The 27,212-nt window shown below is 51.2% G+C and overlaps 1 protein-coding gene across 1 annotated transcript; it reads right to left on the bottom strand.

Moving 5' to 3' along the window:
* Window positions 1–1,321: 1,321 nt before the first annotated feature.
* Window positions 1,322–27,212, bottom strand: LOC144783954 (uncharacterized). Its single transcript, XM_078662683.1, has 3 exons — window positions 27,144–27,212; window positions 3,327–3,597; window positions 1,322–2,313 (listed from the first exon to the last, which is right to left on the bottom strand). The coding sequence occupies exons 1-3, from the start codon at window positions 27,210–27,212 to the stop codon at window positions 1,322–1,324; spliced, it is 1,332 nt and encodes a 443-aa protein (XP_078518809.1).

Raw genomic sequence — 27,212 nt, 5'->3', positions numbered from 1 at the left:
CTGCCCAGCATCAGAGTGCCCAGCATCAGAGTGCCCACCACTACCCAGCATCAGAGTCCCCACCACTGCCCAGCATCAGAGTGCCCAGCATCAGAGTGCCCACCACTGCCCAGCATCAGAGTGCCCAGCATCAGAGTGCCCACCACTGCCCAGCATCAGAGTGCCCAGCATCAGAGTGCCCACCACTGCCCAGCATCAGAGTCCCCACCACTGCCCAGCATCAGAGTGCCCAGCATCAGAGTGCCCACCACTGCCCAGCATCAGAGTGCCCACCACTGCCCAGCATCAGAGTGCCCACCACTGCCCAGCATCAGAGTGCCCAGCATCAGAGTGCCCACCACTGCCCAGCATCAGAGTCCCCACCACTGCCCAGCATCAGAGTGCCCAGCATCAGAGTGCCCACCACTGCCCAGCATCAGAGTGCCCAGCATCAGAGTGCCCACCACTGCCCAGCATCAGAGTGCCCACCACTGCCCAGCATCAGAGTGCCCAGCATCAGAGTGCCCACCACTGCCCAGCATCAGAGTCCCCACCACTGCCCAGCATCAGAGTGCCCAGCATCAGAGTGCCCACCACTGCCCAGCATCAGAGTCCCCACCACTGCCCAGCATCAGAGTGCCCAGCATCAGAGTGCCCACCACTGCCCAGCATCAGAGTCCCCACCACTGCCCAGCATCAGAGTGCCCAGCATCAGAGTGCCCACCACTGCCCAGCATCAGAGTGCCCAGCATCAGAGTGCCCACCACTGCCCAGCATCAGAGTGCCCAGCATCAGAGTGCCCACCACTGCCCAGCATCAGAGTGCCCACCACTGCCCAGCATCAGAGTGCCCAGCATCAGAGTGCCCACCACTGCCCAGCATCAGAGTCCCCACCACTGCCCAGCATCAGAGTGCCCAGCATCAGAGTGCCCACCACTGCCCAGCATCAGAGTCCCCACCACTGCCCAGCATCAGAGTGCCCAGCATCAGAGTGCCCACCACTGCCCAGCATCAGAGTGCCCAGCATCAGAGTGCCCACCACTGCCCAGCTCGTACATCATAAACATACCATTGTCAACCTCATTACCCTCAGGAGATAGACACATTTTAGTAGACCTAAATGTGAACATCACACCAGCTCCCAGGCACCCAGCAGTCACAGACATCATCACACAAACTACAAATCTGAAAAGAAAAAATCAGCTTTATTCAGCGGAATCACAAAAGAAAAGCAAATGAGAGTCCTCGCTCATTAAAGGGCAATGGCCAGTCCAATAGAGTCTCAGCAATAGCTTGTGCCTCCATGGGTGTCATCTCACCCAAACATGCCTGCACATGGCGTTTAATCAGCTGTGCTGACTATGGGGGCACCATCTGTGGAATCCTCCGGCACCGCATGGACAGGAGAGGGAAGGACAGGTGGAGTGGGTGCAGGTGTAGTGGATTCATCCACACTGGTTGGGGCATCGCCGAAAGTAGATTCAAAAACCTGGCTGCACACCTCAGCCAGGGCGGAAAAACTACCACCAGAACCCGGGGACACATTGGGGGTGGAGGTACAGGGCTGTGAGTCAGTCCTACTGGGTGTGTGGATGTGTGTGTGAGGTGTCTCCCCTCTCCCTGTGGGTGTGCCTACTTGCCCTTGAGACTGTGTGCGTGGAGCTTTGAGCTTCTTATGCTGTGTGTGTGCGCTGGGTGTGTCTGACCTGTGGCGTGTGCGTGTATGCTGTGTAGGTATGTGAGAGGCAGAGGTGGATGGCTCGGAAGGATGGGGGGGGGACAGATGCTGCTGGGTGTACATAGCTGCCGTCAGCGTTGATTCAATGGCAGCCACACTCCGACGCAGATCAGACATGGCTGATGACATGCCCTCCATGAACGACACCACCTGTGTAATCAGTTGTGTATGTCCATGGAGGACAGACAGCATGGATGCCTGACCTACTGCAATCTGCCGGAGTAGGTCCACTGTCTCAGCACTGAGGGCAGCAGGGGACACAGGGGCAGGGGCTGCGGTGCCGGGAACAAAGGAGACACGGGGGCTAGCACGGACCCTAGGCACACCAAGGAGTGGGAGGTTGGAGATGGGACTGGAGGAGGGGAGGGCAGCCAAAGATGTATGAGTGACCATTGCTGCATATTCCCCCCCCTCCTGAGAGTCTGTCTCGGATTCGTCGGCATGGTACGATGTGTCAGTCACATGTCGTGCGGCCTGTAGACTCTCCTCCCACTCTGTGCCACTGCCTCCCTCTGACACCTCCCAGCAGGTGGCACTGTCGGTGTGTCCCTCCGCCTGGTCCGCGCCTCTGTCTCCTCCAGATTCAGATGATGATGCTGTGAGCAAGGAGAAGAATTAAAACATATCAGTCACCTGTACACATCAGACATATCAGCTGCAAATCATATGGCCTCTTTCGTCAACATGGCATGCATCATGAGTCACATGACACATAACTCTTCATAATGACAATTCTACTTGTGGAGAAATGTCAGAGACACACAGCTCAATGTAAGGTAGGAGACAAGGTATAGGCAAGGAAAATACTTGTATGAGAGACACAATCATGATCCACTGCCTGACAACAGGATAGCTGATGATGCATAACAGTTCATTACCCAACCCTGCCACCCAAATCAAGACCTGGTCATGTTTGATTAGCTTTGACTCTGTGCCACATTAGAAAAGTCCTGGGCAAACTGCCATGTGATGCCGTCCTGGGACCTGAAACAAGTCTTCCATCACCTCACACTGCCATCACCGCTTTGTACATCCAAAGTCACATTGTGTGGCAAACCATCAATACCATGTACAAAGAACATGCCACAGATGGAGAGAATATGCACACACGCACTGCCCAGTGTGAGTATGCAGAAGTCCAAAATATAGCACATGTACATTGTGCACCTGCAGCTAACACAAGATAATTAGAAAGTGTACCATGGACAAAGGCCACTGAGGCTGACTTGTGCACAAAACACTTGTTGAGACTCAAGAACAGTGCCACAATATGAAGAAGGGCAGACATAGTGCACATGTGGTGCTACATTTAAGGTACGAACAGGTGTGACATACCCCCCTACAACATGAAGATGTGCAAAGGAAGATGCAACTTGAGACACTGCACCATAGGAGTACATGTCAAAAACAAGCATTAGCCAAAGCAAACCTCTACTGTGGAGTAGGGCAAGGCATGTAAAGAAGCAGCTGCTGACAGAGGGACAATCGAATTCCAATGCATGAACTGCCTGTCTGACTACACCACTCAAACTATGGGAGTGTGACCATGCCGTAGAGCTCTTCAGGTACCATTTCTCACACACATGACTACAAACAGACATGTACCTACCCCCTTCGTGCTGCTGTCCCTCCTGCAACTGCCTATGGAGGTCTGGGAACACCACTTCCAGGACCCGGAGCATGTTGGGGGTGAGTTGCCGGCTGCCGCCATGCCGGCGTGGAGCTTCCAGCTTCAGCTGGACTCGGGCGATGCGGCGGCTCCAGCACCGGATGTCCTGCCACCTCTTCTTTATGTTTCGAAGCCTCCTGCGAGGCCCCCCCTCGCTCCGGACAGCCCTGGCGATGTCCACCCAGATTTCACCCTTCTCATAGGCAGATACCTGTCACAAATGTAAAGTTACAGAACATCAGTATACCTGGTGCATGTTCCCAAGACACCCATATGTCCACAAAATACATGATGACAATAGGACAACGTATGGCACACACATTAGCATCATTGTCCAGGAGTATGTGGCCTGTGTGCTAACAAAACTGCTTAGCATTACATTGTAAATCTACAGATTACATGAGGGCTGTAAAACACTCTTTGAGCATGACACTCACTGAACAAGACATGCTATATCTGGGTGCAATGCAGCACGTGACATGCTGTCACACACCACACTACAACAAATAACTCTCTTCTAACAACACTGTGCACCCTGGCACTCACTCACAACAACATTGCATCTATCCAGTATTACTACACAGTGGCTATGATGTCACACACACAACAGGTGCACACTCCAAGGTATTGCACACATCACTCACCTGATCCCCTGGTCTCCCATACAGCTTTCTGAAGTTGGGCAGGAGGGCATCCAGAAGGGCCTTGTTCTCACCATCAGTGAATGCAGGTGCCCTCTCCATGTTCAGCTAATCAGGGCCAGAGGATTCAGAGACAGCAGCTGTGGTTAGCACACCAATGTTGTGCAGGCAAGTGCCCTCCCACAGCCACATGCTGCCTTATATCTGTGCTGCAGAGGGTCTGTGAGTCCAAGGAGTAGTGTGTGATAGGCCACCATAATTTGCATCCTATGTTCCATCCAATCACATCACACCTAAGCCCATTACACACATATGCATGGTTTGAAAATAGAGCCAGAGCTGAACAACAACTTTCGCAACATTGTATACTTTTTCCTAACTGAATCTTCCAGGACACCTGTAGGAGTGTAAAAAACTCCGTATCCATGACAACCTGGTTGCATTTGGAACAGTACACTGTTTCCTTAGTTGTTCCCTATGAAATTTTAAAAATCCACACACAAGTACGGTGACATTGCCATTGCTACACATTGAATGGTGTAACGATGCGTACACAGGCACGTACCATTGGGGTACGCTCAGCTCGCGTAGAGCCTAAAGGCGATAGGGAAACGATGCGTACACAGGCCCGTACCATTGGGGTACGCTCAGTAGAGCCTAAAGGCGATAGGGAAACGATGCGTACACAGGCCCGTACCATTGGGGTACGCTCAGCTCGCATAGAGCCTAAAGGCGATAGGGAAACGATGCGTACACAGGCCCCTACCATTGGGGTACGCTCAGCTCGCGTAGAGCCTAAAGGCGATAGGGAAACGATGCGTACACAGGCCCCTACCATTGGGGTACGCTCAGCTCGCGTAGAGCCTAAAGGCGATAGGGAAACGATGCGTACACAGGCCCGTACCATTGGGGTACGCTCAGCTCGCGTAGAGCCTAAAGGCGATAGGGAAACGATGCGTACACAGGCCCGTACCATTGGGGTACGCTCAGCTCGCGTAGAGCCTAAAGGCGATAGGGAAACGATGCGTACACAGGCCCGTACCATTGGGGTACGCTCAGTAGAGCCTAAAGGCGATAGGGAAACGATGCGTACACAGGCCCGTACCATTGGGGTACGCTCAGCTCGCGTAGAGCCTAAAGGCGATAGGGAAACGATGCGTACACAGGCCCGTACCATTGGGGTACGCTCAGCTCGCGTAGAGCCTAAAGGCGATAGGGAAACGATGCGTACACAGGCCCGTACCATTGGGGTACGCTCAGTAGAGCCTAAAGGCGATAGGGAAACGATGCGTACACAGGCCCGTACCATTGGGGTACGCTCAGCTCGCGTAGAGCCTAAAGGCGATAGGGAAACGATGCGTACACAGGCCCCTACCATTGGGGTACGCTCAGCTCGCGTAGAGCCTAAAGGCGATAGGGAAACGATGCGTACACAGGCCCGTACCATTGGGGTACGCTCAGTAGAGCCTAAAGGCGATAGGGAAACGATGCGTACACAGGCCCGTACCATTGGGGTACGCTCAGCTCGCGTAGAGCCTAAAGGCGATAGGGAAACGATGCGTACACAGGCCCCTACCATTGGGGTACGCTCAGCTCGCGTAGAGCCTAAAGGCGATAGGGAAACGATGCGTACACAGGCCCCTACCATTGGGGTACGCTCAGCTCGCGTAGAGCCTAAAGGCGATAGGGAAACGATGCGTACACAGGCCCGTACCATTGGGGTACGCTCAGCTCGCGTAGAGCCTAAAGGCGATAGGGAAACGATGCGTACACAGGCCCGTACCATTGGGGTACGCTCAGCTCGCGTAGAGCCTAAAGGCGATAGGGAAACGATGCGTACACAGGCCCGTACCATTGGGGTACGCTCAGTAGAGCCTAAAGGCGATAGGGAAACGATGCGTACACAGGCCCGTACCATTGGGGTACGCTCAGCTCGCGTAGAGCCTAAAGGCGATAGGGAAACGATGCGTACACAGGCCCGTACCATTGGGGTACGCTCAGCTCGCGTAGAGCCTAAAGGCGATAGGGAAACGATGCGTACACAGGCCCGTACCATTGGGGTACGCTCAGTAGAGCCTAAAGGCGATAGGGAAACGATGCGTACACAGGCCCGTACCATTGGGGTACGCTCAGCTCGCGTAGAGCCTAAAGGCGATAGGGAAACGATGCGTACACAGGCCCCTACCATTGGGGTACGCTCAGCTCGCGTAGAGCCTAAAGGCGATAGGGAAACGATGCGTACACAGGCCCCTACCATTGGGGTACGCTCAGCTCGCGTAGAGCCTAAAGGCGATAGGGAAACGATGCGTACACAGGCCCGTACCATTGGGGTACGCTCAGCTCGCGTAGAGCCTAAAGGCGATAGGGAAACGATGCGTACACAGGCCCGTACCATTGGGGTACGCTCAGCTCGCGTAGAGCCTAAAGGGGATAGGGAAACGATGCGTACACAGGCCCCTACCATTGGGGTACGCTCAGCTCGCGTAGAGCCTAAAGGGGATAGGGAAACGATGCGTACACAGGCCCGTACCATTGGGGTACGCTCAGCTCGCGTAGAGCCTAAAGGCGATAGGGAAACGATGCGTACACAGGCCCCTACCATTGGGGTACATTGAGTCAGACATGGTCAAGTGAACGATTGTGTAGGCTGCGTCCCTGTCCACCTTCATGTCACCATTGGCAGAGTCACACTAGGAAATCACACAGCAGGGATGTAGTCTACACTCATGTCAACCATGTGGATGCATACATCAGCATGGCACACATACATCAGTATGTGCCAGGTTTGGCAGACATTGAAGAAGCACAGGGATTGTGACCGTGTGCCTCAGTTGATGTGTAAATAGCTTGCACAACATGTCATCATTCATGATGCACATGTGCATCACATGCATTCAACAATTTCAACACGATTGACGTCTGCAACATGTAGCGTGGCACATGAACACTCGAATGGGCCACAATTCAGTACAGGGAACTGCCACATGATGACAGGAACATGCCCACTGTCACAGAGGTGTCATAGCCGCACAGCATGACCCTGTGTGACCACGTCATGTGTGTGCCTTGTGCTACATTGTGCATGCTGTTAGCATATGCCATGAAGAGGTCAGTAAAGTATTACTCACCTCAGAATATCCACACATGTCATCCTGGACATGGCAATTTCCGTAATACCGTACACTTGTGTGTTGGTGTGTAATTCCTCTGGCTCTGCAAGTATCCTTGGCGTTGTGTCTGCCCTGATGACGTTATCTGAGTAGTCATATGTCACCTCTGCGTCCACACGTCAGGTCCTCTGTTTGTTTCTCAACACCAACGCAGCTCCGGTCTAAGTTAAAGCTTACACATTTTGTACCCTAAATCATTGTACTAACACTTCAGAACATTTACCTTTTATTGTCATACTCAAGACCGTGCCAATAGGGATGTCACTTACAAAGCCTGTGAGGAATGAAAAGGCCTCATGTTGGTGAGTGACCCTCACCGTCTGTGTCTCCACGGTTTTCACGTCATGCACAACAACAAGAGCTGCTCCAATTGCGGGGAGCTGACATATGAATCCAGGTGTGATATGTCCCACAAGCCACTTAGACTCCAGCAGTTGGCACAGCAGCACAATAGCTCATGGTTGGGATGTAGGACCAGTGCATGTGTGTGGGTGTGGAGACATGTGAGCCCCTCATTAGTACATCATTCCCCAGGCGACACTCGTCAGGTAAACAACAAAAGTCAGAGATGTGTAATTGCATTGACAAATAACCATGATGCAAGTGCAATGCTGCATGGGATTAGGGTGACGGCGACCACACGGCTCCATCAGAACAGCAGCCATCGTAGCCAGCACCACGACCTACGGTCCCAGCCCTGCATGTGACACAGGAGGAGTAACTGCACTTCCTCATGTCCATGATGTCCTTCACCCCGGCCAGTGACTCTGCATCAGCTTCTGGCCCACCGTACCCGTCAGGGGGCAGTTGCGCCTCAGTTGATATGCCCCTGACGCCATCATTCGCTGAGTGACGGACGCAGGCGGTGCATACGTCCCAGAACCGCTGTGACAGACATGATCGGAATGTTCATCCAGGTCCCCGCTGGTGCAACTCACAACCTCACTGCCAGATCTCCCCCAGGTGTCAGCCGTGGCGCCATTCTGGGGTGGTGCTGGCCCCGATAACACACACTGTACGGCTCCGCCGTGGTAACTGTGTGGCAGAACACCGCTCTTAATGCTGCATGGGAATGTAAACATCAATGAGCTGGCCACACCTCATTACAATTGGCGCTAATGAGTATTGGTAGGGTCAAGAAGACCCACTGGCACGTGAGTGTCAGTCCCAACACCACAGGACAGGTGGACTGGGGGATGCGAGTGTTGTGGACACCTAGCCAGACACAGGTGATGTCTCAACTCAAAAGATGTATTTGGATGATTTGGCAACGTTCAGTGTAGTGTTTATGTGGGCGGTTGTAACCATGGCCCTTCATCTCCCTGTTGTTGCGGTGAGGACCAACTTGTCACTCAGGTCCTTCAACTACACTAACGCTACGCTGAGCCTCTGCAGGCTCATCTTGATGAGAGTACTGTATGTATTTTTGCAAGCTTGTACAGCCACGCAGCATGTTTGTCTGTACATAGGCACGTTGTCAGACCCCCACTGCCCTACCCGGACTGACCATGTTCCCTGTCCTACCACCCCATCCCAGGAAGCATCTGCATGCAGCCCTCAAAACTACAGAACACATTCACGTTACCTACGCTGTAGAGGGTATCCAAGAGGTACAGGCACTACGCAAAGATGTCATCATCCTCCCTGACTCTGGGAGTGATGTTTAGCTACTTGACATGCATCTTTGCCTGCTACCCACACTCTCTGTGGGATATGTTTGTGTAACAGCTGCCAGTGTATGCGTTGTAGGTACAGCCAAAACGTGGCCACGCCCTTGTCGGATGCCAATCAACAACACTACTTTTGTTCCGGTGTGGCCTGGATAGCCACCACTCACTGGTCAGATCAATGACACCCAGGGAGGCTAATTAGTCCTAAGCTATGTATGTATAGAAATGTGACACTTTGCTACTGCCTACTGTTCCTTACAGATATTGGTTCACAAAAGGTAAGTAACTAGTCCTTGAAAGTACTGTGCATCTGCTGTAGGAGCATATATGTTGTGTCCTTGCTGTGATGGCAGGGTGACTAATGTACACACACCATGCCACGTGTGTAAATGACCCGTTCACATGTGTGATGGCATTACAGACCGTCAGTGACAAATGTAATTATCATGATGTATGATGATGGTCATGTAATTCTCACTGAAAGTACACACCGCGACATGACTAAGGCTGAACAGTGCAAATGATTGCACATGTGGTGTGTGTGTGTATTGCAGTCTGCCCTCTGGGTGTGCAACCTCCTACTGACATTGACATGACGTGTCTCACTGACATGATACATTGTCATGGTCACTTAGACCTGTACATCTGAAGGCTTGTATGCATGTCACATCCATTCCACACACTACAGGTATTTACCTTCGCCACGGAGGAGTGTGTGGGAGCTGGCATCTGTGTGTATCCCACACCACACTCCAAATTGTCTACATCATTTGAAGAGGTGTTGCTTGTGCCATGTACATTGTTATAGTCTTAGTCAGACAGTTGTAGACATTTCCTTAAAATTGTGTCTTGCAGGGCACCCCCTCTGGAAAGGCCGTTGCCTGACTTGGAAGCCATGAGGGAGCGCAACTGCATCCGTCGATATCGCTTCGGCCGACAGTTGATCAAGGACCTGACGGGCAGGCTTGAGGCTCACCTACAACCACGCCACAGGTATCCAAGTGCACTGACACCCAAGGTGAAGGTGATGGCAGCCCTCCATTTCTTTGCCACAGGTACCTTCCAATTTACCATAGCTGATGTGGGAGGGATGTCTCAGACCATGTTTAGCCGGGTATTGAGTGATGTTTTGGGAGCAATGTTGCTCCACCTTGATGATTTCATTACATTCCCTACTCCAGAAGAGTTGACAGATGTCAAGGGGCAATTCTATGGCCTGGGCCGTATGCCACATGTAATTGGTGCAATTGATGGTACACATGTTACTCTTGTCCCACCACAGGCTCAGGAGCAAGCGTATCGCAACAGGAAACACTACCACTCGATAAATGCCCTGGTGGTGTGTCTTGCCAACATGATTATCTCACATGTTTGTGCACGTTATCCAGGATCGTGCCACGATGCTTTCATCATGAGGCGTAGCAGGGTACCACAGATGATGCTGCAGCTGCACAACCACCGGGCATGTCTAGTTGGTGAGTATACACTGTGAGCTCTGTATGTCAGTATGTCACAACTTCATGATCTGCATCATATGATTGACTCTTGTACATGTTGTCAAATTGCAGGAGACGCTGGATATCCAAACATGCCATGGCTAATGACTCCGCTACGCAACCCCAGGACAGCTGCAGACCAGCGTTACAACAATGCACATGTGAAGACCAGGCAGGTGATCGAACGGACCTTTGGACTCCTGAAGAGCCGCTTCAGGTGCCTGGACAAGACAGGCGGAGCCCTCCAATACAGCCCACGCAAGGTGTGTGACATCTTCACCGTGTGCTGCATGCTACACAACATGGCAGTGGAGAAGGCTGTGCCACTCTACCTGGATCCTGATGAGCTGGAACATCCGCCCGTTGAGGATGAAGGCCTTGGCCAGGATGCCAGTGATGAGGAGGGTGAAGATGATATCCGCGGTCACCTCATCCGCAACTTCTTTTCATGATGGTGAGTCCTTTCATCTTTTCAGTAAAAGATGGACTATAGAGTAGCATGGGTAGCATGCTATGTATGCAACAGACTGTAAGCAAGATCAATTGGATGTGTGTTGTGCTGTGTCACATGTTCAGTTGGAATGCTACACACATACGTGCTATGAGTGCACTCGGAATGTACAGGTGTCATACTACATCTGGCTATTCAACAGACATTGTCAAAATGACATTATACCGACCGTGACCCCTTGTGTGCCACTCTCATCCACAGCTCGCCCTGCCTGTTGTCCGTTGGGGTACATCGTGGTCATCCTGCTACTGCTCATTATGATTGCACCGTCAGCCACATCAACGGAGCATGCTTGAACATGTGGAGGAGTCAATTTGGGTAAGGACTCATATGAGGCTGTTTAGCATTGGTATGTGTAGAAATGTGTGGTACATGTTCATGTGCATGTGGTGTCATCTTGCATACATGCTACTCCATTATGTACCTCATGACATGTATGGCCACTCCCATGACAGGATAGTCACCCCTTCTGTCATCTGTTGTACTTTGATACTCTGGTGAATGCATCAATGTGTGGAGACATTGCCACAGCAACATTGCACATACCATGGCATGACATTGTGTCAGAGGTCACAACCACGGACTCTGTGGGGGATTGCAGCCTCACTGTGTGCATTAGAATGTGACTGGATCCTCACCTCCAGCTTGTGGGCCAGTCCAGTGTGAGTACCATGAAAGCATGTGGTGTTGGTGTTGCCCAGTGTATGTTCCACATCTTAAGACAACTGTCCCGTGAATCAGTTAACATGGATGCATTGCCCCTTGCAGCAGTATATCATGTCACTGTCATGTCGTTACCTCAGTGCAGGTTGAGAATACTGCAACGCCAGCCTTCACAGTGAGTAGCCGTGATGTTTAGATGCACATGATGCCATGTATGTTTAGCATGACAAAGTAAAAAGTGTGAAAGATGCATATGTGAATTTCTGTGTAGCACCAGTGGAGTGCGGTCATTCACATGAATCTCTGGTCGCCGGCACCATGACTGTGCTATGGTAGGGTCTGATTATGTAGCTTGGATGGACATCACTTGCACTTAATATTTGTTGTACATGCATATCATGTTTAGCATTGTGATGCATACTTGCCACACCAAAAGACTGGCTACAGAGTGCCTTCATTGCATGTCGATCATTAACTTCCTCGTCATATGTGATACTAACAGCTGGAGTGGATTTGCTCAAGTTAGCTTACAGGGCCCTTATGGCTTACCAATATCACATACAGACTTTAGAGTTAGCGGTAGTTTGATTTCCATATGTTTCCATTTGTTACTGATGTCTACCTCATCTGTGCCTGGGAATGTGTTTATACTACATAGATCTTTTTGCATGGGTGCTCACTTGTGAGCGTTACACATGACTCTAATGGATGACAGACTGTCCCAGTTTTTATGTGTCTGTGTCACAGCATCGAATCTGATGTGATGGCATGATTAATCATCATTATTTGTCACCAGACAGTACACTTCACAGGTGTGACTGGTAGAGTGTAGCTAATGAGGTTTTTGAAGTGTCTGTGACATGAGAATGTTGTCCTAATGCTTAATTGCCTCTGTTTCAGGTCTCCCTCCCAGCAGTTCCCATCCTCTACTTCCCTCGCCTGATCACCCTTTTGTGTCTGTTGTTTGTACTCAGACCAATGGGCTATTTGGAGGTGGAACCCTTAGAGCATCACACCAGTCTGATGAAGAAAGGTACGGCCAGTCGTTGACAGCCTTGTAGGTATTCGTAAAGCGGCATTACAGGTGACATCATGATTAGTGTAAATTGGACTTATTGACAATGCACATGTATGATTGTGATAGCTCCATGGGCTCACAATGTAGATTATCATGTTGTGCATGACGTCTGACTCCTACAGAATCTAGTGCCTGCTTGTGTCTCTACACACATGTCCGTCTAATGTGCACATATACTATTTTCAAATTAGTTACCTCATGCTTGTTAGGTGTGTAACTGTGTATTGTCCACACACATGGGGTGGGTGAAGGCTATAATACTATGTTGTGTGTGAGGTAGATGTCTTTGTTGGTGCAGTTTGGATTTGAACACACTAGCTCTTGTATACACCTGCAGACGCTGTGTGTCTTGTGCCCCACTTGACCGTAAGGGCCCTGATCCACTGACTGTGATGTGTGGTGTTTACTGTGCCATTTAGTAGTCAGTGATCCTGAGTGAGGCAGACACTCCTGCCTTCACATCCACATGTCACTTTGCGCATTGCGGCTGCCCTTGTGTTATGTGTTTGTTTAGCAATTAGTCACACCCCTCCTGCCGTCATTTATTCACTCATTGCTGCAGCTGCATACACAGCCAACATGCAGCGCACACTATCCAGGAACACAGACACCTACAGGATGACCCTCCTTCCATCCATTAATAGAGCATGCTCCGGCCACCCTACACACAGACAACACCAGACATTCACCCTCGTGCTATGAAAATGCTGTGTACTCAGTCATAGCTGCTGCTATGCGTGTGTGTGCAACACATACTGGCACAACTATGCAGATTCACATGACATTGGGTCTACGTACCACCAGGTCATGTGGCGTGTCCAACACACACACACCTTACATTGGCACACTATTGTAGAGTGTTAGCTTGTCAACACCACTAGATCCGAAAACTGTTAGCTTACAGTCACGTGCCAGAACACAACATGCTCACACCACTTCAACATTGCTGTCACAGTCAGTCAAGTTGGCACATGGGACACACACCATGACCCTGTCTCTTGGGTGTGGTGTGATTTGGCGGTTCCGGGGTTGGTATTTGTCTGGTGTGTGTTGTTTTTCTGTATGCGTTGTTCCCATTACAGTAGTATAGTACTTGTAGCTCCATAGGGGTAGGTCACCTAATCAGGTGTGCCTGTGTAGAGTGCTCCAGCCCATTGCCCACAGTCTGTCCTGCCACCGTCATCCTGTGCGGCATTAATCACATACACAGTAATGCATCATGCTGATGGTAGCTCACATACCTGAGGACACAGTTGTAGGTACTCCCTACATGGACTACTACTTTTGTGACACTGACATGTACTCCTCAAAGTGACTCTCCTGGGCCTGCCTGTGCTAGCTGTTTGGGATTCATTCCCCCCTCCAGCATTGACTGTCCCACACAGGTGTGTCTTACCATCCATGTATGTAGTTTGTGGAAATTTCTGACCAATGTGTGTCCTCACTCAGATTCTGATCCAAGTGTGTGGATGACTGCTGTTTGTTGTATACCTTGCATTTATGACATTTGCTGACACATATACATGTATGCTGTTTCAAAGATTACTCACCAAATGCGTATGATGTTTACATTATTTATTGGGTGCTCTAGTGCATGAAACGTGAATAGGTGCTGTACAGAAAGGGGGGGGAATCCAAAATTCACTGCTGGAGATGAGATGGCTTACTGTTTCAGTCAACAGAGTCCAGCCCACAGTGCCTGACATCATTGGGCAGACTGTGACCAGCAAGTCCTTGTGGGAGAGTCTCGTAGGGGATGCTGTTGCACCCAGGGGCTATATGCCAGGTCCAGTGTCCTGGGAGAAGTCCATGGGCCACAGGCCCTCAACGCCTTCGGCGTGGACGACCCGCCTTCCTTGGGGGACCCTCATGTGCAGGCATGGACGGTGCATGGGACGCTACGTCAGAGGGTTCAACCTCCTCCCTCTCCTCCCTCCCTGTGGCTGGTGTTGCACTTTGCCGTGATGTTGCTGGCCTTGTGACACAGGGAGGGGGCTGCATGTTGGCAGCCATCTGACGTAGCACATGGACAATGTCCCTATGCACCATCAAGAGCTGAGCCTGGTGTGCCTCCACCCGTCCATAATGCAGGTCTTGCCTGGCTATTTGCTCTGCCTGCTGTTCTTTGAGCTGGTTGAGGGTCTCCGCAAGCTGGTTTACCTCACTGGTGTCCCGCCGGTATGCCTCAAGGATGTTATCGAGTTCAGCCATACCGGTCCCTGCAGCTGACTGGCCAGATTCTCGCCTCCGCCTTGCGCCACTCCCACCACCCTGACCCACATGAGCACGGCCTGCGCTTGTGGGCACATCCGATCGACGGGCCCCCCGAGTGCTGGGAGGGTGGAGGTTGTCACCAACCTCAGGGGCGCCCGACAAAGGGTGTCCCTCATTTTCAGACTGGCTCTCTTGTGAATCATGGGCAGGGCTCTGACCTGTCTGCTGGGATGTGGTGGGAATAGGTCCGGTGGTTGGCAGAGATGTAGCTGGTATAGTTGCTGCAGGGGTTTGGGATCCAGAGGAGCCAGGTTGGTTGGGGTCATCCACAGTGCGTTGAGGGACGGCGCTGGCGGTGGGGTCTGGGTCCTGCTGAGCCTGGGACTGGGATCCTTGGCCCCCCTGGCTGGGGGGGCGATCCGCACGTTGCCCTGTGTGTGGGAGAGAGAGAGACACTGTTAGGGCTATATCAAGTGACATGTGGTTTTGTTATCCATTATCAGCATCACTGTTCCACAAGCTATACATAGTTGACATTGTACAGTTGTGTATTTAGTGGTAGAAAAACACAATAGTACGATGGGGTATATACATTCTTCCAATCTCTTGACAATGACTGACACAGCCATTGCTGTGTCTTGTGTTGCCGGCACCACACGTGTACAGAATTTGTAAGTTTCACGCAACATCCTGGATGTGGTGAAAAATCTTATGTGTGCGGCAAGCATGCACAGAGTTTAGATGCAGCATGTTGATGTAAGAGACAGAGCATCATTATTTAGCATGTCAGCTACTACTTTGGATGTCTTTTGCTGTTCCATACTGGCCAAACAATGGCAACACCGCTGGACCTGTACACCCACTTGGAGATCATGGCTTTAGAACTTGGCACTTCTCTGAGACGCATCACCTTGTCAATACCCATGTCCATGTTGGTGCTTATGTACATCCACAAAGGTAATGAGATGGGGCACTAGCTTTTTTAGAGGGCCACAATGGACTGGAGCTTCTGTTATGTGCATGTAAGAGTTGTATGCATATTCATATGAGTACGTGTTTTGTTGTGGTACATGGCAATTGGGACAGTGTTGCAATACAACGCCTGTCTCCCGGGGATGAGTTTATGTAAGGGGTGTGTACAACACGCCATGCTATTACTTTGTTTGCAAATTGCAAGCGTCCATTGTTCATGTTTTGGCTGTCCCCTCATGTGGCATGCTGCCATTATGTTGGATTTGTGTTTATGCACAGCATGTGTGACCTTGTCCTGATGTTTGTGTTGGCAATGAGCACAGGAGGGACTTGTGCTGCCTACACCTGTGCCCATTGTGTACTATTGAGCTTTCTGAGATGTGTGTCCTGACACAGTACAGTGTTGACAGGAAATGGTGGCTGTCTTACAGGCACATGGCAGATGCTTGCTGGTACTTGTGAGACATCCCTTAACATTCAGCTCTATGGAGTTTGTGAGGCCTGTGCAGTGCTTGTGTGCAACTGTGTGTGTGCCTCAGGGATGTGCGTTGAGGTGACCGAGGGACAAACACTGACTGATGGAGACAGAGGGAGAGGGCAACAGAGGGAGAGGGCCACAGAGGGAGACAGAGGGAGAGGGCGACAGAGGGAGAGGGCGACAGAGGGAGACAGAGGGAGAGGGCGACAGAGGGAGACAGAGGGAGAGGGCGACAGAGGGAGAGGGAGACAGAGGGAGAGGGCGACAGAGGGAGACAGAGGGAGAGGGCGACAGAGGGAGAGGGCGACAGAGGGAGGCAGAGGGAGAGGGCGACAGAGGGAGAGGGCGACAGAGGGAGAGGGCGACAGAGGGAGGCAGAGGGAGAGGGCGACAGAGGGAGAGGGCGACAGAGGGAGAGGGCGACAGAGGGAGACAGAGGGAGAGGGCGACAGAGGGAGAGGGCCACAGAGGGAGAGGGCCACAGAGGGAGACAGAGGGCGACAGAGGGAGAGGGAGGGAGAGGGCCACAGAGGGAGACAGAGGGAGACAGAGGGCGACAGAGGGAGAGGGAGGGAGAGGGCCACAGAGGGAGACAGAGGGAGACAGAGGGAGAGGGAGGGAGAGGGCCACAGAGGGAGACAGGGGGAGACAGAGGGAGAGGGAGACAGAGGGAGAGGGCGACAGAGGGAGACAGAGGGATAGGGCGACAGAGGGAGAGGGCCACAGAGGGAGACAGAGGGAGAGGGCGACAGAGGGAGAGGGCGACAGAGGGAGACAGAGGGAGAGGGCGACAGAGGGAGACAGAGGGAGAGGGCGACAGAGGGAGAGGGCGACAGAGGGAGACAGAGGGAGAGGGCGACAGAGGGAGAGGGCCACAGAGGGAGAGGGCCACAGAGGGAGACAGAGGGCGACAGAGGGAGAGGGAGGGAGAGGGCCACAGAGGGAGACAGAGGGAGACAGAGGGCGACAGAGGGAGAGGGAGGGAGAGGGCCACAGAGGGAGACAGAGGGAGACAGAGGGAGAGGGAGGGAGAGGGCCACAGAGGGAGACAGAGGGAGACAGAGGGAGAGGGAGACAGAGGGAGAGGGCGACAGAGGGAGACAGAGGGAGAGGGCGACAGAGGGAGAGGGCCACAGAGGGAGACAGAGGGAGAGGGCGACAGAGGGAGAGGGCGACAGAGGGAGACAGAGGGAGAGAGCGACAGAGGGAGACAGAGGGAGAGGGCGACAGAGGGAGAGGGCGACAGAGGGAGACAGAGGGAGAGGGCCACAGAGGGAGAGGGCGACAGAGACAGAGGGCGAGACAGGGATGGAGACAGGTAGATTGTGCTTGCTCTCTTGCTACACTGCCTTACTTTGTCACAAAATGATGCATCTCTGAAAGGTGTGTCAGCAAAATGTTAATATTTAGCAGCTGTGGTCTAGTATCTTGTGTGATCTTTACCTATCCCTGTGCATTGGGCATTATGCTTGTGTGTGTCCCTGGGACATATGGCATGAGAGCAGCCTCTTACCCTACACATTGCACCCTATGTGCCTCCCCCTTGCAACTCCCACCATTTGGTTGTGTACTGCTTGGAGTCATGGCCACCCACCCCATGCTGCTGGGCACTGTTGTTAGTCTACCCATGTAAGTTGTGTTTTTTGTACACTCACCAGACTCAATGGCTCCTTCTATTCCATGTACTCCCACCGCTGGCAGTAGGACCATGACCTTCTCCTCCCAGGGCTGGTATACAGGAGGTCTGCGGGGACCACCGCCTCCAGTGTGGTGTGCATTGGCGTAATCCTGTGCCATCTTCTTCTTCACCATCCTCCGCAGATCGTACCACCTGGCCTGGCATTCTTCCCTGGTGCGCCTGATGGGTGCAACAGCATTGACCCGGTCTACAATCCTCTCCCACAGGCGTGTTCTTTCTGCCATGCTGGTCTGTCTGACCAATGCGCCAAACAGCTGTGGGTCGACTCTGATGACTTCATCAGTAAGTATCTCCATCTCCGGGTTGGTGAATTTTGGATTCTTGGGTGTGCTCATGGTGTGAGGTGTATGTGATTGAGGGTGTGATGGTGTGTATGGATTAGGGTGTGTGTTTGTGATAGTGAAGGAGGTGGTGTTGGTGTAGATGTGATAGGGTGTATGTGTGAAGGTATGTGGCTGGAATTGTTGGTGTGCTCTCTGTTTCCTCGCAAGCATGGGTATGTTGCAAAGGATGATGGGTTGTATGTGTGGTCCCTTTTATTGGTCAAATCGTGGGTGTGGCTTAATTTGAATTTTTTGTGTGGGTGTTATATGGGGTGGGTGTTGGCTTTGTCCTCTGTTTGGCTGCTTGGCTGTGACCAGGACATTGATTGTCAAAGGTGTGTACACAGGAGACATGTTCAGTGTGGTAGTGCGACTTGTTAGCAAGGTCCTTGTGGTCGTTTTGGTGTTGGCGTTATGTGTGCTTGCAGTACTTGTGCGTGCGAGTGAGTAGTACGGGCCGTTGGCGGGTGGGGGTGTTCGCGTAGGCTTGGCCGAGGGGTGTGCGTGTCGTACTTGTGCGTGCGAGTGAGTAGTACGGGCCGTTGGCGGGTGGGGGTGTTCGCGTAGGCTTGTTGGGGGGGTGTGCGTGTCGTACTTGTGCGTGCGAGTGAGTAGTACGGGCCCTTGGCGGGTGGGGGTGTTCGCGTAGGCTTGTTGGGGGGGTGTGCGTGTCGTACTTGTGCGTGCGAGTGAGTAGTACGGGCCGTTGGCGGGTGGGGGTGTTCGCGTAGGCTTGGCCGAGGGGTGTGCGTGTCGTACTTGTGCGTGCGAGTGAGTAGTACGGGCCCTTGGCGGGTGGGGGTGTTCGCGTAGGCTTGTTGGGGGGGTGTGCGTGTCGTACTTGTGCGTGCGAGTGAGTAGTACGGGCCCTTGGCGGGTGGGGGTGTTCGCGTAGGCTTGTTGGGGGGGGTGTGCGTGTCGTACTTGTGCGTGCGAGTGAGTAGTACGGGCCCTTGGCGGGTGGGGGTGTTCGCGTAGGCTTGTTGGGGGGGTGTGCGTGTCGTACTTGTGCGTGCGAGTGAGTAGTACGGGCCGTTGGCGGGTGGGGGTGTTCGCGTAGGCTTGGCCGAGGGGTGTGCGTGTCGTACTTGTGCGTGCGAGTGAGTAGTACGGGCCCTTGGCGGGTGGGGGTGTTCGCGTAGGCTTGTTGGGGGGGTGTGCGTGTCGTACTTGTGCGTGCGAGTGAGTAGTACGGGCCCTTGGCGGGTGGGGGTGTTCGCGTAGGCTTGTTGGGGGGGTGTGCGTGTCGTACTTGTGCGTGCGAGTGAGTAGTACGGGCCCTTGGCGGGTGGGGGTGTTCGCGTAGGCTTGTTGGGGGGGTGTGCGTGTCGTACTTGTGCGTGCGAGTGAGTAGTACGGGCCGTTGGCGGGTGGGGGTGTTCGCGTAGGCTTGGCCGAGGGGTGTGCGTGTCGTACTTGTGCGTGCGAGTGAGTAGTACGGGCCCTTGGCGGGTGGGGGTGTTCGCGTAGGCTTGTTGGGGGGGTGTGCGTGTCGTACTTGTGCGTGCGAGTGAGTAGTACGGGCCGTTGGCGGGTGGGGGTGTTCGCGTAGGCTTGTTGGGGGGGGGTGCGTGTCGTACTTGTGCGTGCGAGTGAGTAGTACGGGCCGTTGGCGGGTGGGGGTGTTCGCGTAGGCTTGGCCGAGGGGTGTGCGTGTAGTATGTATTGGTGGAGCTTGCAGTGAGGCGAATGTCCCATACGACTGAATGTTGAAGCGTGAATACTTAGGCCCGTACGTATCTCGCTCAGGCATGTCGTTCCGAATCGGAATAGTGAGTTTGTACGGACTGATTACGATTCGTACGGTGGTCTGCCCGAGGCTTATTCGTACGGGTATACGAATGTCAATCGTACGGATCTTAGAAAATCGTACGGAAATCAACGGTAACGGATCGGAATTCGCTGGTCGGACGGTAGTTTCCCAATCGTACGGAATCGGCTACGAATACGAATCGTAAGCCGGTTTTTTTTACCGGATCGGAATCGAGCCCCAAGTGAGCAATGTCATTGACAAAAAAGTAGAACTCAGTCTGTCTAACCAATATCCACCTCCCACAGTAAGCGTTGACTGCTCAACCTCTCTACCGCAAGATAGGCTAAACTAGCCAAGAGCCCTTTGCGCTTAGTTCAGAGGCATAGTACTAAGACATCTTGGAGTGACAGAGACAAAGAACAATACTTATCAGACTACCGACCAGTACACCTTGAGTACCACCGAACCCGGAGTCAGATGGACAACTAAAGCGGCATAAGGAAGAATGGGAACCAGCTAAAAAACATAGCAGCAGAATTCCACCTTAAATCACGGACACTAATTAAATCAAAGCAGCGGGCTATAAAAAGATAAGGTTGTTTTTAGACGTAATTGCTAAAGAAGCAACCAAGCTCCAGAAAGGAAAAAAAATCAATTAACGAGCACAAAGAAATCTGTCAGTCAATTTCGCCATGAAACCTTGTTAGCGAATTGCATTAGTTTTTTTGTTTTTGAAGCAATTGGATTATCCGAATGGCTTCACATGATTTACCAGTTTTATGCTTTGCTTAGTGAATTCATTTTTATTGAAAATTGTATTTTCTCAGTGCTTCCAATGAAGGCTGAAATGTTGTCCGTTCGGAGTGACCAGTGCTTCACTGCTGCTCTTCCTGTCGTGACCTTTAGCCTCTCACCTACAGTAGAGGCTGCTACCGGACGGGGGTATTGAGGCGGGGGTATTATTTAATAATAAAAATTAATTTACCTTATAACGGCCAGCCAGCCACCGCCTTACTGCGTTCCTTCCTTCTTCCTCTGCAGTCCAGCCAGGAACAGAAAGCACCTGGCACACAGGCTCCCCTGAGCCAACCACAATGCTGCAATGCAGTGTTGCAATTGGTCTGAGTGACGTGGAACGGCGCTCACACTCGAACAGGGAGCCTGTGCATGTTCCTGACCCGGCTGCGTAATATAGCCTGGTAGGAACATGCAAAGTGTGCATGAACTGTTTGGTCGCCCAAGAGGGCTGGCCAAACAGTTCATGCACATGTTGGGAGTCCAAACCACTTCTTCCCCACCCTGACCCACATTGCACACAGGCCGCTGACTCAATAGGAAAAATAAAATGACAATAACAATATGTTATTGTCATTTTATTTTTCCTTTTTGTGTGCAGTGGGGTAACGCTCCTCCGCCTTAGCAGAGGAGCTGCCACTGCCCACCTACCTCTTTCCCACTCTTGTTCTTGTTGCCTGGCTGTTGGAGGAGCTGCCTGGCACAGAGGGTGAGGGGCTAGATTTACAAACCATTTTGCTCTGGGTTTGCACACAAAAGTGACACAAATGTTTTTTTGTTGTTTTACTTTGCAGCATAAAAATTGTTTTGCGCTGGAAAGTTGCCTAAAAGTAACCTAAAAAATGAATAGTGTAGATGTTAAACGATGTGTTGATGGATTTTCAAGAGTGGTACTGTTTTTAGAATCTTATGTTGGTGATGATGTTGGTAATAAGATCAAGGGTCCTCTGTGTCAAGCTAGTATTGATGGACATGAATTAGTTGTGATGAATGATTCGTGGCACCCATTGCGTACTAGCTGATGCTACCTTTTACAATATTTGGGCGAAAACCTTTCCCTTGGAGAAAGCTGACATCAATCCCAAAGTTTTCAGGGATAAAGAGGTTGATGTGATTAGCTACTTTATAGGGCTTCTGGAATGTCTGGGTAGGAAAATCTGCATCACAGTAAGAGTAAAGATATAGGCAGGTTCGGCATTTTGTTGCTGTCTGGGCTTGAGAATACCACTGTTCTTGATGGCATGCCTAGTTTATATTTGATGATCACGAGGATCTGTTGCAAGTTATGGAGAAGAAATTTCTTAATTTATTTAAAAATTAGATAGGCAGTGTCAAGAGAATTTGAACACTGCATCAAATTAAAAACTGGGTCTACACCTATAATTTATAAGGTTCGACCTGTGCCCCTCAGTGTACATGGTGAGCTTTGTTAGACAGACTTTGTTTGGAAGGAGTTTTCCAACCTACTAACTTGCCTGAGTGGGTTTCTTCTATAGTATTAGCCAAGAAGAGAAGTGGGGATTCGCATTTATATTTAGGCCTGTGTTCCTTGAATGAGAATATTGAAGTTGACTATCACCCTCTACCTCAAATACAAGAGATACTAGCCAATGATGGTGAGTCAAGGTTTTTTTCCACCAGAGACACAATTTCTTTTAGTGAGGAGTCACAGGCTCTCACCATGTTGGTCACCCTGTTTGGTGTCTATATGTATTTGAGGCTTCCATTCGGGCTGGCATCCGCGGCTAGCGTCTTTCAAAAGACTATGGATATTTTGTTTGGGGAAATAAAAAATGTACAGGCCTGTTTTTCACAAAACATAGGGAGGAACACTTGGTTGTTCTGGAAAGAGTTTTCAGAATCCTACAAGACAGAGGTATGACTGTTAAGCCTGAGAAATCTCAACAGCTGGATTATTTAGGGCATACCATTGCAGTTGAAGGAATTAAGCCTAAGTTTTGTAACCTTGAAGCCACTCAGAAAGCGCCTCCCCCTCAGACAATGATGCTTTGCACTCAATTTGGGGTCTTTGTGGATACTATGCACGTTCTGTCCCAGGGTATGTTCTTCTCGTACAGCCTTGGAGATCCCTTCCTAAAAAGGGGGTTATGTTTGACTGGACTTTATAGGTGAGAGAAGGATTTCAATTGGTTAAGCGGTTTGTGGTTAATGTCCCGCTATCTGTCCTTTTATTTTGGAGGGTAAATCCTTTATCATGATTGATGCCAGTGTGAATGGAATTGGCACTGCTTTTGGACAAAAGGTTAGTGGCAAACAGAACACTGTTTCTGTCACTTCTGGAACGTTGCAAGGAGCCACAGATAGTGAACAGTTTGGGCAGATCAAAAATGTAAAACTTATATTTAGGGTCATTCATTTGTGTTCCATACTGACCATAAACCTTTGGTTTATCTTTACAGTGGCAATGGTCTGGGAAAGACCTCTGCCTGTCTTGTTAGGCCTTTATTAAAGTTGCAAGACAATGACATGCAAGTGAAATATTTACAAGGGGGAGAAATGTTCATACAGATTGTCTCTCTCGCTTGCCTCTGCCTGACTCTAAAGCAGTGGTGATTCATCTTAATGGACTAAAGGGCTGCGGCCCCTTTGTTTTCTGGACTATTTGTTGTTGTTACACCAAGAGTGAGCACCTTTTGGCAACACCAGCCTTCAGAGAGGTATCACCATGGCTGGAGAGCTGCCATTCCTGGCCTTGAGGCCTAGTCATGCCTCTGTGCCTCCCTATATGTGACATACTGAAACATCACAGATTAAAGTAGCCATGGGAACTGCAGGCTTAAGCCCTGCTGTGCCCATAGCTGCATATCACTCAGCCTATCACCCCACCCTTTCCCAACTCATCACAGATTTGGGCAAGGGTGGGGTGAACAAGTAGATTGAAGCCTGGTGCTTTTTTTTTTTTTGTATTTATTTTTATTGAATATAAAAACAAGCAAGGCAGAAACAAATACAGAGTGCTGTTACGGGCGTGATGCCAGACAGTGAATAAAAGCAAGATCAACATTACATATAGGGGGGGGGATACATAGGGGCAAACAATAAATCAAAATTACAATCAGTGAAAGCAGGGCTAGGGAGACACCGGAGTATCAATGTTATCTATCATTGGGGGAGTGCATAAATCTCCTCGGTAAGCATTCCACAGTCCCCACACACTCTGCCATTTCCGTGGACGGCCCCGGGCCACATATACAGTTTTTTCACGAAACATGCACCAATCCATGTTTTCTTTCCAAAGTTCGACCTGAGGTGGTCTTGGCGAGCCCCACAATTGTGCAATGTCACGTTTTGCTATCATGGCACCCAGGGTCGCCCATTGAGTTTGGGCCGCATTATAATCCGTGGGCTCCCAGACATTCAAAAGACAGCGCCTTGCCTCCGGTAGGAGAGAGACACCCGTGACGTCCTCCATCACCTTATATACTCAGTTCCAATAAGCAACAATCTCAGGACACTCCCAAAGAATATGAAGAAACGTCCCCACCGAACCACATCCCCGCTTGCAGAGCCCCTCCTCAGAAAAACCCATACGGACCAGACGGGGACCAGTGACATATACCCTGTGCAGAATCTTGAGCTGGACTAGTCGAAGTCTCGCAGGAATCCCAACCTCCTTAGACGAGGAGACAGCAGACTGCCAGTCCCCATCATCCAACTCGAGACCGTCTTGTACCCACCGGTCCCGTAGTGGTAACAGGAGATCTGCTCTGTCATTAATCAGTTTCTTGTATACCAGGGAGATTGTACTGTCTGGGACGTGACCATCTAGCAATCTATCCTCCAGTGGAGTTGATTCGGGAACCGACTCACCGCTAGTGAAAACCGACATCAAAGCATGACGTATCTGGAGATATCTAAAATACTCCGAGTCACCCAGCTCAAATTCCGTTTTCAAAACATCAAAAGACTTCACCTGCCCTTTAACCCACAAATCTCCTACTTTGCTAAGTCCAATGAGATCCCACTTTTCAAACCCCTTGGATTTCCACAAACTACCGAGTCTTTCAGAGTCAAAAAGTGGGGTCGCCAGAGTCAGTCGGCCCCTCCAGCCCAATGAGGCGGTAGCATCATGCCATACGCGGACGGCAGTTCTAGTTGGCCCAGACAACGACCTGATCACCGATGTCGAGTAGAGGGCTCTAGAGTAGTTACCCCCCGGAAGCAACAGTTTATCCATCGCAAATGCCTGGTTCAGTGCAGAGCCATACATGCCATGATTGATGGCACCAAGCTGGGACGCCCAATAATACCTCCTGATGTCCGGGAGTGCGATGCCCCCGTCGTACCATGGAAGTGTTAACTTTGCCAGGGCAATGCGTGGTCGGCCATCCCATATCAATTTCCTCTGAAGGCCCTCAATTTTACGAAAATAACTGGCGGGGCCACATCTGGCGTGTTTTGGAGTGCGTATAAGAACCGAGGCAGGGACATCATCTTAAAAAGGGCCGCGCGCCCTAATGGGGAGAGTGGGAGCCTACGCCAACCCAAGGCATCACGCTGTAGCCTAACCAGGGGCGGAAGGAGATTACGTTTGTATCGAGCCACGGGGTCTGCGGTAATCCAAATACCTAGATATTGAAATCCTGTCTGTGTCACCTGAATGGGGCAATTCCGTGGAGGAAGGGGCGGGTCCATAAAATCACTATCTTCTTCAGTAAGCTTGGGGAGGGCTATGTCTCGCAGCAATAAGTGGGAGTCCTCTTCCAGTCTGTCCGAGACAGAAGAATACACAGCTTTAAAGTGGTCCGCAAAGCACTCAACAATCTTAATCGGATTGGACACCCATGTACCGCAAGTCAACTCAATCTCAGGCACTACGCGGTGGACTCTCTCCTTTTTGTCCAGCCAAGCAATCAATTTCCCTGCCTTATCTCCCACATCATAGAGGCGGCCCTGTTGCTCACGGAACATAGTCTTGACCGCCTCAGTGACCAACGCCTTGTAATCTAATTGTTTTAATCGCAATAGATGCATGTTCGCTCGGGTAGGGTCGTGTTCAAGAACAGACTCCAGGTCTGCTATTTCCGTTTCAATCTCAACCACAGCCCCATCTCTTTGTTTTTTGACACCTGAGATCAGCGACAAAGCCTGTCCCCTCAAAACCGTCTTAAAGGCCTCCCAAAGCGATATCGCACATGACACGGAACCTTCATTTTCCAGGAAGTATAGGTCAAGTGATTTTATCAGGTCAGACCGTGTTTTAGGGTTACGAAGGTACCAGGGATTAATTGGCGCAACCCTACCTTCCGATCCCACAGAGAGTTCAATTCGAAGCCAAACAGGAGAGTGGTCAGAGATTCCCCTAGCCATGTGTCTAATTTCCGCCACAGACGCCGCCTGTGCGGCAGGTACCAAGACATAATCAATCCTCGAAAGACTACCATGTGCACTAGAGTGAAATGTATACTGCCGCTGAAAGGGGTGCAATAATCTCTAGCAGTCAGCCAGACCCAATGTACCAATAAAGTCGTGTAGCCAACTCTGTGAGCCCTTGAGGTCTCTCGGTGGGTGTCTATCAAGAGTACCTGAGACGACCGCATTAAAGTCACCACCCAGTATCAATGGCCCCACAGGGAGATCTAGGAGAGTCCGCCCTAGGTCCGCAAAGGTAGTGGATTGCAACCCAGGGGGAACGTAGACTGATACCAGGGTCAACGTCTTACCATCCCAGCGGCCAGTAAGAACAACATAGCGGCCTCTATCGTCCAGTATCTTTGTGTCGATCTCCAGAGGAAATGAATTTTTAATGAGTATACCAACTCCTCGGGAGCCCAAGGAGAACCCGGCATGAGCAACCAAACGGTAACCCCTCCTATTCATTGCATGACACGTATTTCCGACCGGATGGGTCTCCTGAAGCAGGACAACAGCAGGGGAATGACGTTTAATCAGCTGCAGCACTATACCCCGCTTGATCCTATCTCCCAGCCCGTTCACATTCCAACTCAATAGTTTCAGCCCCCTACCCCCCATCCCACACAAAGTGGACGTTCCAGCCACACGCAGCAGTCAGCTCTTGAACCAGACATGTAAACGATGCATTGCCTTGCAGAAATAAAACTCCAAAAACAAACAAGCCCCGCCTCCCTCCCCAACCCCATCCCGTTACAACACCCCCCACCCTGCACCCCTGCGTACGACCAAAAAGCCACCCCAACTTGCAGTGTGCCTGTCGCCCCCACATCCCAACTAATCTACGGAAAGTCTAAGTGGAGGAGGAAAATGACCTCCCGATTCCCCCCACCCCTCTTGAAGTGTCTCCGTGAATCTTACTGCACAGTCAACAAACCATAGTTCAAAGTCTGCAGGAACCCAGGAGCCAAACAAACGCAAAAGAGTCAT

Source organism: Lissotriton helveticus, chromosome 10, assembly GCF_964261635.1.
Source record: "Lissotriton helveticus chromosome 10, aLisHel1.1, whole genome shotgun sequence".
Classification (NCBI taxonomy): Eukaryota; Metazoa; Chordata; class Amphibia; order Caudata; family Salamandridae; genus Lissotriton; species Lissotriton helveticus.
The sequence above is the reverse complement of the archived record's forward strand: the minus strand, read 5'-3'. Positions and strand labels throughout refer to the sequence as shown.

Excerpts from the sequence above, each read along its gene's own strand:
- LOC144783954 (XM_078662683.1), bottom strand. The coding sequence starts at position 27,212 with ATGACTCTTTTGCGTTTGTTTGGCTCCTGGGTTCCTGCAGACTTTGAA. Across the intron at positions 3,598-27,143 it reads TATGGTTTGTTGACTGTGCA|GTATCTGCCTATGAGAAGGG; the intron begins GTAAGATTCACG and ends CATTTGTGACAG. Across the intron at positions 2,314-3,326 it reads GGGACAGCAGCACGAAGGGG|CATCATCATCTGAATCTGGA; the intron begins GTAGGTACATGT and ends CCTTGCTCACAG.